Source organism: Habropoda laboriosa, unplaced genomic scaffold (assembly GCF_001263275.1).
Source record: "Habropoda laboriosa isolate 0110345459 unplaced genomic scaffold, ASM126327v1 scaffold42, whole genome shotgun sequence".
NCBI lineage: Eukaryota > Metazoa > Arthropoda > Insecta > Hymenoptera > Apidae > Habropoda > Habropoda laboriosa.
The window spans coordinates 2,094,273-2,110,246 of record NW_017100181.1 but is presented as its reverse complement, the minus strand read 5'-3'; the positions used below and the strand labels follow the sequence as shown (position 1 = coordinate 2,110,246).

At 27.2% G+C, this 15,974-nt stretch overlaps 2 protein-coding genes across 2 annotated transcripts in view; both read left to right on the top strand.

The window, feature by feature from the left end:
* Window positions 1–1,195, top strand: part of LOC108579051 (rap1 GTPase-GDP dissociation stimulator 1-B) — a 5,227-nt gene extending 4,032 nt beyond the window's left edge. The window contains exons 8-9 of the mRNA XM_017942480.1: window positions 4–297; window positions 1,023–1,195. Of these exons, the coding sequence (XP_017797969.1) occupies window positions 4–297; window positions 1,023–1,195 (467 nt within the window). The remainder of the gene's footprint in view (window positions 1–3; window positions 298–1,022) is intronic.
* Window positions 1,196–2,375: 1,180 nt separating this feature from the next.
* On the top strand, window positions 2,376–10,873 carry LOC108579059 (protein transport protein Sec24B). The gene is made up of 17 exons (XM_017942493.1): window positions 2,376–2,565; window positions 4,267–4,426; window positions 4,859–5,520; window positions 5,809–5,955; window positions 6,093–6,208; window positions 6,323–6,425; window positions 6,518–6,644; window positions 6,900–7,009; window positions 7,229–7,460; window positions 7,573–7,730; window positions 7,848–8,073; window positions 8,251–8,580; window positions 8,826–8,936; window positions 9,202–9,374; window positions 9,523–9,858; window positions 10,075–10,178; window positions 10,718–10,873. The coding sequence occupies exons 2-17, from the start codon at window positions 4,288–4,290 to the stop codon at window positions 10,827–10,829; spliced, it is 3,186 nt and encodes a 1,061-aa protein (XP_017797982.1). The 5' UTR covers window positions 2,376–2,565; window positions 4,267–4,287; the 3' UTR covers window positions 10,830–10,873.
* The last annotated feature ends 5,101 nt before the right edge of the window (window positions 10,874–15,974 follow it).

Below are 15,974 nucleotides of genomic sequence, written 5' to 3'. Positions count from 1 at the left end.
AAGTACAATTACTAATATTTATATTTTGTTATTCTAGGAGTAAAGAAATAGTTTTCTCAATAATACAACATGGTGGAGTGAAACACCTAGTCAAAATGTTAACAGCACCACACTTTTTAATGCGGAATGAAGCTTTAATTAGCTTGAAGATATTGATCAAAACCTGTTTAACTGAGCATGAAAACCTTATTGAGGTTGATACAGAAGAAAATCAAAGTTCAAGGAAAGACCAACCAACCCAACAGATATCAGTTTTGCAACATATTTCATTTATAGTAGATAACATTACTAATTCAGGTACACACAAAAACTTTTTTTCTGATTTAAGAAAATATAGAAGAAAATTTAAATATTTTAATTATTGGAATAGTTTTTTCACCTACTTTTTGAATTTACATATGTAGGACTTGAACCACTTAACGCTCAGATTTTTTTCAAATTTACCGTCCAAAAATGCACAAATTTTTTTTTTTGCATACATTCATATTCTGTGGATATTGTAACATGTTTTCTGCATTTTTAGCGGTGTACGAAGTACTATTACTGAAATAGAGAAAGAAAAGCGGAAGATAGAATATAACATAAATTATTCTGTTTCGAGTATTAAAATTTAATAAAAAATGTAGCAAAATTTAATAGAAAATAACAATAATAACAATAAAAAAAAACTATAAGAAAGAAGATTACTGAACGCTGGTTACACAGAGACTAAAGAAATGCGTAACAGATGTCGGCTTAAAGATTGTGCATATTATCATTGTTTATTCATTTAATATACAAGGGATAGTGTTAGAAAGGCAATATATGTGTTTTAGTCCAGATATCAGAGTTTTGATTCAGAAATATCAATGACTAGAGTAAGAAAACCGCCAAGCGGCGACCGTATCGATTGTGCCTGTGACAGTCAGGGACTTGTCCAAATTGGACGTTTCGGCGTGCCTGTATATGTCATGGGCGTGAGCGTTAAGTGGTTAAAGGATTTATAAAATTATGTGAAAATTTTTATTAAATTTAAATTTCAGATGCCTTAAAGGAACATCCTGGGAAAAATGAATTACTACAATTACTTGAAACAAAACAAATCAAAGATCCAACAGTTAATGAAAAATTACAAAAACTTCACGATAAACTTGCGCTGTTAAGTGTTGAAGAATTATTAAAAACGTATAAGCTTCTGTCAGATATGGGCATCTAAAATGCAACAATTCTTTAATTGAAAGAAAATGTTTCTTTCTGTTCTTATTTAATGATCTTTCATTAACATTGTAACTATGATCAAAACGGTGTGAATGTAACAAAAATGTGCAATTTATAAGCATGCCCATCAATTCTCAATTTAGATTTAACGTTTATATATAATAAAATTTAATTGTTTTTAATGATTTTCAGTTCTGTTTGTCCTTTATTGAAGTCATTCCTAAATATGTAAGTATAAAATCATTTTGTATTAAAAGCTATAATTTTGTAAAGTATATGATGTGCATGATTGTAAGAAGCAAAAGATTTTAAAACCAATAATGGTGTTACATAGGAAATTATTTTTTCAAATTAGCTTTGCTGTTTATTGTAATGTAATGAATTTTCGCGAGTAATGAGTAATTGATTTATTCAAATTTTATCAATTACTTAGTATTTATGTCAATTATGTGAATTATTCGCTATTTAATTGATATGTAATCAGTCAATTCACTAATTATAAAAAAGAGAGAAACTATTAAAAATTTGTGAATATACAAGTGTACATAATTTTAAGAAATTGACCAAGGAATATATTTTATGTAACCAATTGTAAGATTAATATAAAAATAAATTTATGGATGGTAATTCCTGATTATTGTAAAATTTTCCCCAGTTTTGTTATTTTTAAAGTATATAATCGTTTTATAGAATTGACATTACAGTTGAATCTTTGTTTAAGAGCTCTTTTAAATAGGATTATTGCGGTATTAACCCTTTACTGTCGCCATCTGGAATCTACCAAAGTTAAGTATGTACTTTAGGCACAATGCAGAATTTAAAAGAAAACGCAAATATATATTTTTATTTTGATATAATTTTATTGATATACAACACAAGAATTATATTATAAAAAACTAATTTTTTACTAGGTGGTAATTTAATTTGTATGTTTAATAAATGAAATTAGATAAATGTCTTTTTAAAAATATTATCCTTATTTCGAAAAATTTAGGATTTGACGAGTACCTATTATTTACGTCAGACATTTATAATTTAATCATCGCAAAATAAAAATTCACAAAATAATATTTCTATTATAGTTCTTGCTTTATTAGATTTATTCATGTTACATTCATTGTTTGTGAAATTATATATGAATATACATATACACTAATGATTTCGAGTGTGTGGTTCGGGATCAGTCCACTGATCGAAAATGGCGCCTCAATCAACTGGGCTGCCACGTAATGTTGTGTGTCGCGTCGACGAGATACGTCTCTTCGACAATTAACGGCGAATTACACCGTAAAAAGTGCAATGCACGTCTCATGGTGCAGTGAGGTCTAAACTTTTGTTCATATTCGCCGTGGTAACCTCGTCCAAAAGGTAAGAAAGTTCTCCCGCTCTAGAAAACCCGAAGAAAAGCTCGGGCTTCATAGTATCTTCATCTCGACGTGACGTTTTAACCTTTCGCTCTTTCCTTGTGTCTTAATCTTTGAAAATTCCTGTAGGCATTCAGTCTGCCTTCTTTCCTGGTCACGAATACTGAATTGCGAATTTTGTTATTTTATTCTTACTTGAATTCCAGCTTGATGAGTAAATATGTATTTACTTCTGAAACATCGAAACTGTTGCATTTCAATGATATTTTATTTACTGCCTTATTTTTTTTCTTTTCTGTCGTTCATTGTGTAGTTTTATTGTTTTCTTTCGCATAGTTTGTCGTAATATGCGTTTCTGCTCTTGTCAAGTTTATTTGACTTTTGTTAACACTTAATAATGTAATTTCACTGCTCTCTGACACCTTTATATAGAAAATGTATTTTGTGGTTTCACTGTATTTAATTGGTACGATTAAAGTGCATTAATCTATATTTAATTACAGTATCATTACATTTCACTTTTTATCTTTGCAATCTGTAAGATTTTAGTTTTCAAGTTCTTTAATAGTTACTTTCATATTGCTGGCAAAATTTTATTTTTCATTGTGTATTTTCAATTAGAGTGAATATTTTTAACTAGATAACAATTATATTTTAATATTGCAACTTTAAAATCATTGAATGTAATCTATAAGTTTATTTGTTACATTATTATGTCTGATACAAATTTATAATTATTTACCACCTGTTTATCCATAATTTTCAATGTCAGATGTGTTTCCCTTTATGTATTTTTGTTGTATATCTATGTTAATAATGATACTAAAAACAATAATAATACTGTTATACACTGAAATTTTTGATAAAACAGAAATTACAGAATGCAATGATTAATGTTATGTTTAATCTTTTTGCTAAAATAACATTAATTAAATATTGCATTATTATATCAGTTACATAGACATGAAAACAGGTATTATAAAGAAAAAAAAACATACAATTCAGTAAATGTAAGATGTTACATTTGTATTGTCTTTTGGAATATGACATCAGTATCTTTCTGTTTACTTTTAAATGTAAATTATGTATTATATAAGTAAATTATAAAGTATTAAAATTGAAAATCATCAAAAAAAATATCAGAAAGAGCAAAAAGTCTAGATTATTCAAGGTTTAAATGATTCATGTTAAGTAGTATTTATAGTCTTGTTGTTATGGAAGAAAGTTAAACATTGGATATGACGTTTAATGTGTATTTTAATGTCATTGAATGATTGCCTTATCAAATATCTACTTTTAATACATAGGAAATTAGCTTTTAATATTGCTTTTAGGTGCTTTTACTATTATTGTAGTTGTTTTATTATTTATTGCTGTGATAACATTGCATTGATAACATTCTTTGTTAATTATATCTAGTTACTTTAATGTAATATCATTACTAACAACAAATCAATAAATTTAATTAATTAAATGTAGACCTTCATTTTTTATAGATATGATTTGCAAAAATGTGTATCATTAAATATGGAAATTTGAAGTATATTTTGTTTGATAATTTTAATGTGGTTAATTTTTTGTATATAATCTTTCTTTGTTTTTTTTTAAATGTTAGAAATATTATATTGTAAATAACCTTAATGTTTCTAGTACTGTATTCAATGTCTTTATGTACATTATTACTTAAAAATTTTGAAATTTTTAGTGACGCTTGGAAGTCAACGATATGTCTCAACCAACAGACTATCAATACCATACATATGGTAATGGGGGTAACGTAAAAAGTGGCCCCCCTCAAATGGTAAATGGACAGGCAAGTGTGGCACATCATAATGGCATGCAATCAACAAATTATAACTTTACTGGTAAGAATATGTTAAAATGCAAAGTAATTGTTAAAAAGTCAAATTTTTAATATTAGTATAATTCTTTAAGTCTCTATTATCCCCATGTGTTTCAATGCAAGCTTTAAATTATTTTCTCATTTTTTAATTATTTATCACTTTTTCAAATTTTAAGTTTTCACAATTTATTATAAACTTTGTATTCAAAGTATGACACATTAGCAGTGTAAATCTAAAAATATTGTAATCACTATAAATAGTAATAAATTATTGAAATGTCATTTGTTGTAATATATCAAATTTATTATGTATTATGCTTATATATTATTGATCATAAATGTTTATTTAATATGAATTAATACTAAACTTTTATATTCAAATATATTAAAATTATTTCTTATCAATGTTAGATATAAAGAACGTAAACTTATTATCAATATGTTTCATTTTCAGGTACTCCATCATCACAATCATCACGAGATCCATCTAGGGAAACCTCAAGAGATCCGTCACCAACTCCATATCTTCATAACCAATACAGGACACCTTTACAACGGCCACCAATGCCTCCAGTGAATGGTCAACAAAATTCAATGAATCCTTCAACTAATCCAATGAATGTAATGCCACCACCACCACCACTACCAGTGAGGTTACCTCAAGTTCAGCAACAACCACCAATGTATAATGTTCAGAATCAGTTCCAAGTCCTAGTTACAAAAAATCAAGCTCCTCCAAGAGATGAATCAATAAATTCACAAGTAAATTCACAAGTAGAGCCTCCACAAATAATGCCTGCTTTTGATCAAAATTTATCCCAGAATTCAGGGCTGGATCCTAAACCTTATAAGCCTGATAATCTAAATACTGTACAAGGTACACAAACATTTGTACAGCAACAAGAACAAAATGTAATTCCTACTAGTACACAACAACCTAGAGGACAAAACATGTACCAACAAAATTTCGGAGGACAAAGAATATATCCAAAAAATGCGTATAGCGTACCACATCCCGCGACTGTACCAAATACAATGCCATATGGTATGCCTGGTAGTGGACAAGTTCAAACAAAGGTTCCAACTTCAACAACAGGATATCCTGGACAAAGAATGGTTTGTTTTTATTCACTTTCATATTATCATTTGGGAAGGAATTTGTTTTATAATAGGAAACTTTGCTTTTTTAATGAAGAATCTATTTTATTTGAGCTGCTATCAATTATTTATAGAGCACTGTACGATAATTATTTTTAACTTTTATTTTTAAGTTTATATTTGCTACTTTACAATTTATATTTCAGCAATTTTAAATTCTAGATTATTACTGATCTGATTTTTTGAGGTGATGTTTTTTATGTTTATTAAGATTTTAATTAGAAAATATGTTTAATCTTTTTTCAGTATCCAAGTCAACCACCAAATCCAATGAATATGCCACCAGATTCAATGAATAAACGATATCCAGACTCATATCCTGATCAAATGAATCAGTTGAACAACCAAATGAATATGATGTCTGTTGCACAACTTGGCTATAATAAACTATGGGTGAGTAATCAAAAAACAAATTTAAGCAATCTTACATCTTACTAGAAATTTTACATATACTTATTTTAACTTATTTTGTGCTATATCTTTTTGCTTCATTATTATTCAAATAACATCAAAATATTATTTTATCTTAGGGAATGGAGATCATGGACCTTCTACAGTGCAGAAATGTTCTACCTGCAGAAAAAGTAGAACCACCAAAGATAAAACTTCACCAAGAATTTTTAGAAAGTGTTAATTGTAGTCCAGAGTAAGTATTCCATATATAAAAACATTAAGTGATTAATTTTTTTTTTTTCCTAATAATTATTAAATTTATAATTGTGATTCATGATTTTTTTTAATTATTTTGTGACTTTTTTAGTATTTTCCGCTGCACGATCACGAAGATTCCAGAATCAAATTCCTTACTGCAGAAGTCGAGGTTGCCTTTGGGTGTTTTAATACATCCTTTCAAAGACTTAAATGTATGTAAAATATTCCTTTTTTATTTCAGACATTAAAATCTAAAAATTTTTAACAAGTTATTTTACCGTATTAAATATTATTATATTTTTAGCATTTGCCAGTAATACAATGCAGCACAATAGTTCGATGTCGTGCTTGTAGAACATATATTAATCCATTTGTGTACTTCAATGATTCAAAAAGATGGAAATGTAATCTTTGTTACAGAGTAAATGAATGTAAGTACGAATTGTATATGCCGTTAAATCATTTTTTATTATTATTTCATTTTACTGTAATGTTTTATTTAATGTTTTATTCTTTTATTTTTTCTTATTTTATTAACATTTATTGATGAAATGATCTTCTAAATGCTTTGTACATATATTAGAAATAATAATATTTTCGTAACATTTTTTTATTCGCTTATAACAAATATTTGATTATTTTGTGAGAGTAATGTTCTTAATTTTACGTGAAAATTATCTTCACAGTGCCAGAAGAATTTCAGTTTGATCCTGTAACAAAATCATATGGGGATCCATCTAGAAGACCAGAAGTAAAAACTAGTACAATTGAATTTATTGCACCTAGTGAATATATGGTAAGGAATACTCTCTTAAAATTATAAAGCAAATATATACTACTAATTTAGTTAATTTAGTTAAATATTGATTAGTATTTTAGCTAATATATAAATAACATTTTTTATTTAGAATATAATACTGAAATACATTTATTATCCTTTTATTTGTAAATTTTGTCATTGAAAGTGACTTGGATTATGTTTAAGTAAATAATTAAAGCAATAAATATGTTTAAGCTGCGTCCACCACAGCCAGCTGTGTATCTGTTTGTTTTGGACGTTTCGAGACTGGCAGTAGAGAGCGGTTATCTGAGCATAGTGTGCAACGTAATTTCAGAGGAATTATCAAGGCTGCCAGGCGATGCTAGAACACAAATTGGATTTTTGGCAGTAGATTCTGCAATACATTTCTTTGGCATACCTGATAATGTATCACAACCTCAGGAAATGATTATGCTCGATATAGATGGTAAAGTAATATGTATTTCTTAAATGTTAATTACACATAATGAATATGAATAATTATTTTGCGCACATTTAACTAATACATATAATCTAATTGTAAGAATTCCTGGTTTTAGATGTATTTCTTCCATGTCCGGAAAATCTAATTGTTAATTTAAAAGAACGGGAAGAATTAGTAAGAGATTTATTGGTCCAATTACCTACAAAATTTCAAGGAACTCATGATACGAATAACGCGTTAGGCGCAGCATTGCAAGCTGCTTACAAACTTATGGTATGTCAAAAATATATATGCCTGTCTAAAAAATCAGTATACACATATCAAAAATTGTTAACTATCAATTTGACAAAATACAAAAAAAGCAAGTGAAAGTTGTTAATTTTATTTTAGTCACCGACTGGTGGACGTGTGACCATCTTCCAAACCTGCTTGCCAAATTTAGGTCCAGGACTTTTACAAGCCAGGGAAGATCCAAACAGTAGAGCGAGTAAAGATGTACCACATTTGAATCCAATTACAGATTTTTACAAAAGATTAGCATTAGATTGCAGTGGTCAGCAAATTGCAGTCGATCTATTTCTATTAAATAGTCAATACTGTGACTTAGCTACTCTTTGTAAGTACTGATTGAAATTACTTTCTTTATTACTTATTCTGCTAAAAAATATAAAAATTCTTTTAAAATTGTTAAATTGTTTTAGTGAATATTTAAATAATTAAGAAAGTAGTAAAAATGATTAAACTGTTAGAAATTTAAAGTAATAAAACGGAAACCAAAACTTTTATTTTATAGCGGGCATGTGTAAATTCTCTGGAGGTTGCATATATCATCTTCCTTTATTTCGTGGCTCAAAATCGCAACATACAGAAACTCTCGATAGAATACTGAGACGTTACCTTACTAGAAAGATCGGTTTCGAAGCGGTGATGAGAATACGATGTACACGTGGATTGAGTATTCATACTTTCCATGGAAACTTCTTTGTGAGATCAACTGATCTTCTTAGTTTGCCTAACGTTAATCCAGATGCTGGTTTTGGAATGCAAATCGCTATAGAAGAAAATCTTTCAGATGTGCAAAATGTCTGTTTCCAGGCAGCTTTACTTTATACGTCCAGTAAAGGTAAGTACACTTATATGTAATTATTTAATTATAGTAAAGTGTAGGTATATTATCTGCTCTATTGATTCACATGCTAAAATTTTAAATGCACTATATTATGTTTAACATTTTACCTAATTGCTGAGTATTTAACCTAATGCCTTCTATAATTACTTTTTATCTATTTAATATACTCTCTGTTAAAGTATTTTTAAAATTAAAAATTATAATATCAAAAATAACGTAGAAAATAAAATGAATTTCAGGTGAAAGAAGAATTAGGGTGCATACATTGTGCCTACCAGTAGTGTCTACTTTATCCGATGTCCTTCATTCCGCTGATCAACAATGCATAGTGGGCCTACTTTCTAAAATGGGCAAGTTATCTTCTTTAGAAAAGAAATAAGCAAGTAGCATGGTATTTATACTATTCTACTGATTAGTATTCATATTGGAGTTGAATTAAATTTTGATGTTTTATATTTAAGTGTTTCAATATGATCATACAATAGATTATATTTGAGGCTCTAACTTGCCTTATTATTTTCTGACGTTCTAATGAAAAATTGTGAAATATTATTTAAAGAAAATATTGATGTTTTAAAACGTGTTATAATTTCTTTTTTGTTTATACTATTATAGCCGTAGACAGGTCTCAGCAGTCCTCTTTATCCGATGCAAGAGATGCTTTAATAAACGTAGCCATAGACGTATTAACAGCCTACAAATTGTCTCAATCAGCGGCCTCCGGTGGACTTCTTGCTCCAGGAAGTTTAAAACTACTGCCTCTTTATATTATTGCTCTGCTCAAATGTGTAAGTATTAACTAAAAAGATAGTACTTTCTGTGATCCCTTTTTTTTCTTTAATTTTGGTTTCATAATATGTAATATAGAATGTATCAATAATGATGACCTTAATTCCCTTAATTTTCTTTTATTTAAGAAGTAAAATGTTTGTTTAGGTTGCCTTCAGGTCAGGAACGAATACAAGACTTGATGATCGAGTCTTTGCAATGTGCCAGTTGAAAACTCTGCCACTCTTTCAATTAATTCAGATGATTTATCCAGACCTTTATCCTGTTCATGCGCTTGAAGATCGGAATGCAAAAGATATTGACGGGAAACTATGTCCACAACCACCTAGACTGCACCTTTCTGCTGAGAAACTTGACTCTAGAGGTGCATTCTTGATGGACGCTGGTGATCGAATGTTTATTCTGATTGGTAAAAACATTCATCCTTCTTTCTGTTGCAATGTGCTTGGGGTTTCTGCTTTTCCGTCGATACCGGAAGAACTCGTAAGTTCATGTTTATATAATTGATGAAATTAAATTCACACTAAAAATTATTTATTTTTGTACGTTAAATTTATTTCGTAATTAAGTATTTAATTATACATTTATGCGACTGTTTAATGTAAAAAATGTAGTAGAAGTAATTCATAGGATTGCTAAAAATTATAGTTCTTAAAAATTTATATTCTTTAATAAATACGGAACATATTTTTTTTCTAGTATGAGTTACCGGAGATCGAGACAATAGAAAGTGAAAGGTTACGCAATTTTGTATTTAGTTTGCAAGAAGAAAAGCCTTATCCTGCTTCTGTACAAATTATTCGGTAAGTTGTATTTTTATTTTTATGTTCAGAAGATTCTCACATTAAAAATTATCTAACAACTAATACAATGAACATTGTCTCATTATACACACAATTAATGCTGTTAAAATCATAATATGCTTGAATTAATGATATTTTAAAGTAAAGTTGAGGTGTTAGTGTTGTTATTCAAGTATAATATTACTTAAAATTCATTGTTACAAACTATGTTTGGAAACACATTGTAAGATTGAATTAGTCTTTAATGGAGCATACATGCTCAAAGTTTGAAACATGTTTGTTACTAGTTCATAATATCTTTAACTTCGTGTGGGCTGAAATTGGCAAGCATAGTGCAAACTGTATACTTGTGCTAGAAATGTTCTACTTGAGTACAGTAACCATGATATTCGGGAAAATATTAATTTTATTGTATTCCTTCATGCTTTATTGAAAACATTCATTAACACTTCTTTAATATTTCAATCAGTATAATTACATTTCGTATAAGTGAGTAAAATATATACATATATTTATGATGTTTAATTTTTAATTTTCAGGGATGACAGTCATTTCAGGACGCTCTTTGTTGAACGATTAGTTGAAGACCGTTTTGAGAATTCTCTGAGTTACTACGAATTCTTGCAACATCTTAAGACTCAAGTGAAATAATAATAAAAGAAATAATTTGGGATTAAATGGAAACAAACAAACTGACAGACATTAACATAAAAAAGCTATTGTTGATTACAGTGAAAGTGTTTAGCAATCGTGAACTGTGTTCAAAGAAACGAACCTCCTAATACGATTCTTTAATCGGTTGATTAAAATGAAACACTTAGGGATACAAAAACCATATATATGTGTATATACATGTGTATATACATATGCATATACATATACATATATATAAAATATACACAGCTATGTGTATGTACATATATATGTATGTATATTGATAACAGTATACTTGTATACATATATGTACGTATACGTATTTAGGAATGAATGTTATTCTTGTTTTAAGAAATGTTAAAGCATTTAAATATAATTAAACAGATTTTCTTTTTTTAATATTTTTCCGTTCCAGAAATCTCTAATTACTCGATTTTACAGTAGCTTTTCGAAGTTTTTATATTCCGAATACTCTGTTTAGGTACTTCACTTCAGAGACTTACCTGTTTTCAAAGGGTTTATCCGAATGTTGTTTCGGATTAAATGAATTTTCTGCTTCGACATCGAAGTGTTTTACGAAATTTGTTTTTAAATTAATCACTTTTCGTAATTTGTATATTTTAAATGTAATATATTTTTCAGACTAATTAGTCAAGTATGCGTTACGAAACTTTTCTCTTTGGCATGAAATCATTTTGTAAATAATCTTCATATTTTTTCGTATATCTCGAACGGGAATTTTACAATAAATTATGAATTAGATTTACCAGCTCCATAATATAAAGCAATATATACACACAGAGTATTTCATAAGGTATGGTGTATCCAAGAAAGAAGAAATTCATACGTCCGAAATAAAATGAGTTTTAATTCTTTTTCAACCCATATCAAGTCTTTAAGGTGGTAGTTATTAAATTTCTTAATCCATTTATGTATTTGTTATGTTATTACTGTTTATAGTGAGGATTGTTTTTAAATAGTGCGTGTTAATAATCCTTATTTCTTTTTCTTCTTTTAGTGACATAATACATGTTTAATCATAATTTATCGTTGGTGTGACTGAAATAAAGCCAATTAGCTTTCTAGTTTATGTACATATGCATCAAAACTGGAAAAAATTGTGCAAAAAGTTATGTGATATATCAAAATTCTCAATATATTCTAAGAACATATATGTTTCATAATTACAATTATTACTAAGGTGAAGATATATTCTGCAATGATTATGGAACAACCTTGAATGTCATCTTATTTGTCATGCAAGAATTTTGCATCTTTGGAATATACCACTCTTTATGAAGCAATCTGTACATATGCTATGTACAGAATGTCCCACTAAATGTGGTATGAAAGTATAATTGTTTTGTTAATAATTCTATAAAAAAATTACTTACTGATAAACCAAGCCTTATATATTCCAATATATTATCTTTCTTGATTATTATGCAACATTAACATATACATTGTTCCTTTTACTAAATTATATAAAAGGTTTATGCTATGAGAAGTAATTTTCTATTGGAAAATAACTAGTTTTTTTAACCTTTATTTAACACATACTTTAATTTAAAAAAATATATTTTATCAGTAAGAAAGAGTTATTATATAATTGTATTAATTATGCAGTTGAATTATTTAATAATTATCAGTAAGAATTTTTTTATAAGACTGTTGATAAAAAAAGATTGCACTTACCATATTTAATGAGACGTACTGTGTATATGTGTACGTACGTATGTATACATGTGTGTATAATGTACGTGTATATATGTATATGTATAGGCTGATCTCGAATTAACAAAGAAAATTACATAATGTTTACAAGGAAAACAATTTTTTTTATGAATATGATTTGTAGAAATGTACAAACAGAAAAATTCCATCTGGATATACAAAGCACATAGAACATGTATTTAGAAAAACGGATACACAATATCACACAAAAACAATTTCACATTGCACACAAATATATAATTCAAACACAAGTGCATAGATTGTTCCTAATTACTTGATATTGCTTTTGTTCTTATATATTATCGTAATTGCTATTTATTTTCTTGGAAAAGTAGAAGTTATGACAGAAAATTATGAAAAAAAAATATGACTGCTTGGAACATACAAGTAAGTACAAATCATGAGATATGCTGAAGACAGTAAAATTTGTGCAATTCTATATACATCTATTCTGGATGGATAGGTTTTTCATAGACAGGGTAATGGTAAAAGAAATTCGTTATTTAAAAACCATAAGATAATTCTTTATATTTCTGTGTAATTTTTTTTACTTCATAAATTGCTAACAATTTAATGATGTGTAGTATTAATTTTTACACTGCTTATTTCTCTTTGATTTAATTAATTTTTGTTATAATGAAATTCAAAGCAGAAATACATATGTATATCAGATGCACGTTTTCGATTTGTACACTGGGTGTTTAAAAAGACAATTTTATAAATTGTCAGGATACTCTAATATTTTTTACGAGAATATGTTATTTACTGGAATAATTATTCATCTCAATTATTTATTTTAATAAATTAATTGACAATATGTTAGGAATGATTCATTTAAATATGTATAATTAGTGGAAACTTCATAGTATTATATGATGAAGATTCTTTATATTTTAGGAATTTATAAAATTAGAAGTGTTTGAATTTTCACATATTCCTTATTTAAATTTATACATATATAACGCTTTTATAATGAAACATTTTAGTTTGATTAATTACAAAAGGACATAAATACAATTGGTAATAAATTATACATACATACTATATATGGAAAAAATATGTATAAATTATACACATTATATGAAAACTGTTATTAACTCTGTTATTAACTTTATCTTCTGCTTTTCAGTATACAAATATATATGTACTAAATGCATGTGGATTTAATACATAATAACTTATAAAAGCATGTTCATTATTCAGAAATAATATTTTGTATATTACTCATGTAAATTGTGCATTATAAATCAAAAAAAATATAGTCTACATTTCAAATTTTAAGGATATCACGTTTAAGTAACAAAATAAAATAATGATAAAATACAAAAAATAAAATAATTGTATAATTATCATTAATTTAAAGTTTAAAATGTACATGTACTACTTTTATTATTTTATTCACAAAAAATCAATATAATTCTTATTCTACATGATTTATGAATTGCTATGTCCAATATAAGTCATAAGTTTGCCTGTTTTAACTTTATTGTAAAGTATAATTGTTGTTTAAATCCCAATTAGATTTTAATTAAAATATATTTTAATAATTCTTTGAACAGTATACTTTGAACAATATAATGCAGAATATGTGAAGTAATTTTTTTATATAAAATAAGTGAAGAATAAATATATATGGGGTATTCACACTATTAGTCCACCAATAATAGTATGAACACTCATTGTATTATGTAATTCTATTATATATTTTCTTACACCCAGTGTATAGAATTAATAGTAATAAATCACTGTAGTGAGTAATGTAATAGCAAAAAGAAAACACTCTGAAATCTCTTATTTTAAAAAGTTCTATAGTTATCTTATCATTTTCATTTTCGAATATACTTTAATAATTTATATGAAATGATCTTGAATTTAAATGTTCAATTTCTGATACTACCTTAAGCAATGCAACAAATTTTAGGATAAATATATTAACTTGAAAATTGTAGAAAATATAATATAGAAGAAACATTCAATGTGGCCTGTTAAACAGAACATGTTGTTCAAAAAGACATTTTTTTATAAGATAAAAGATGAAGTTATTTAACTATTTTATGCATGTGGGCAAAAAGAGTGGAAATAAGTTTGGTTACTTACATAGCTTGCTACATCAGTTTCTAAAATTAGGGTCATCTGTTATATATAAATCTCTCATTGATGTTCATATAATTTCAGCCTCTATTAATTCTTTAAATGAATACTAATTATACAAAACACGATAGAGTGTGACTACAATGTCTTTAGAAAGACAACAGAGATGTATGCATCATGAGACTATACTCATTGTTGGATTATATATTATATATGTACTTATGTATATGTATATGAATGAATATATTTCACTTGTTTAATTCGAGATAAGTCTGTGCTGAGAAACAAGAGATACCTGAAATACCGTTTCTCAAACCACTAATGCTGCCAAACGAAGAAGTCAAGTTTCAAACAAATTTTTCGTAGATTCGAACGAATCGTAACTCAACAATAGGGAAACGGGGATAGAAGAAAAGATGTAAATCGTTCAGGATTATAATCTGCGGTATGAAAAGTGCAAAAATAAAACACTTAATACAGCATTGTTGTGTTTAAATTTTCTTCTTTTCACGATCATGCATCTTTCAAACGTGTAACCATTTTTGTCGTTGAAAAATCAATTTTTCTCTTGTTATTTTCGCGCATTGAATAGGGGAATCATTATGCTTGTATCATATGTTACACGCCCCTGGAGTACGGTGTACGTATGTACGTATATCCTTTATTTGCAATATTTCATGAATATAACATTTCGAAATTACAAAGTGGTGCTTTTAATATATAATTATTAAAATACTGTCAATTCTTTGTTAATAATTGGTAACAGATTCAAATGTTCATTGTTAATTTTGAAAGAGGTAAAAATTTGTCAAAAATCTGAAAGGTTAAATATGCTTTTTATTTTGATCGAAAAATTATTTAACATTTTTCTGTTTAACTTACAAATTTTTTGTTACGTGTAAGACACTGATAATTAATATTTTTTCATACATCATATCAAATGTTTGGTAACATGCGTATATAAATAAAACCTACACGTGACACATATTCGTCTGTGTTTTTACGTAAAATCCTCATTTTTGTAAAAGATACAAATCACGTTATTTCTTGTTATGTTAGATTAATTTTATCCATTTTAGAATCAAATTTTCATCATTATTGTTCACAGCAGAAAGCGTGTATAAATACTTTTTCTCAATTTTTTATTTCATTAAACGTTTCACAGATTATTGGCAGAATAGAATTTTCGATAGAATTTTCATTAAATAAATAATTGAATAAGTATGATTATAAAAAATAAAACAAATTATATACAGCTTTCAAATGAGGTACAGTAATATTTATAAAGAAAAAGACGTTAATGATTTAACAAAATCT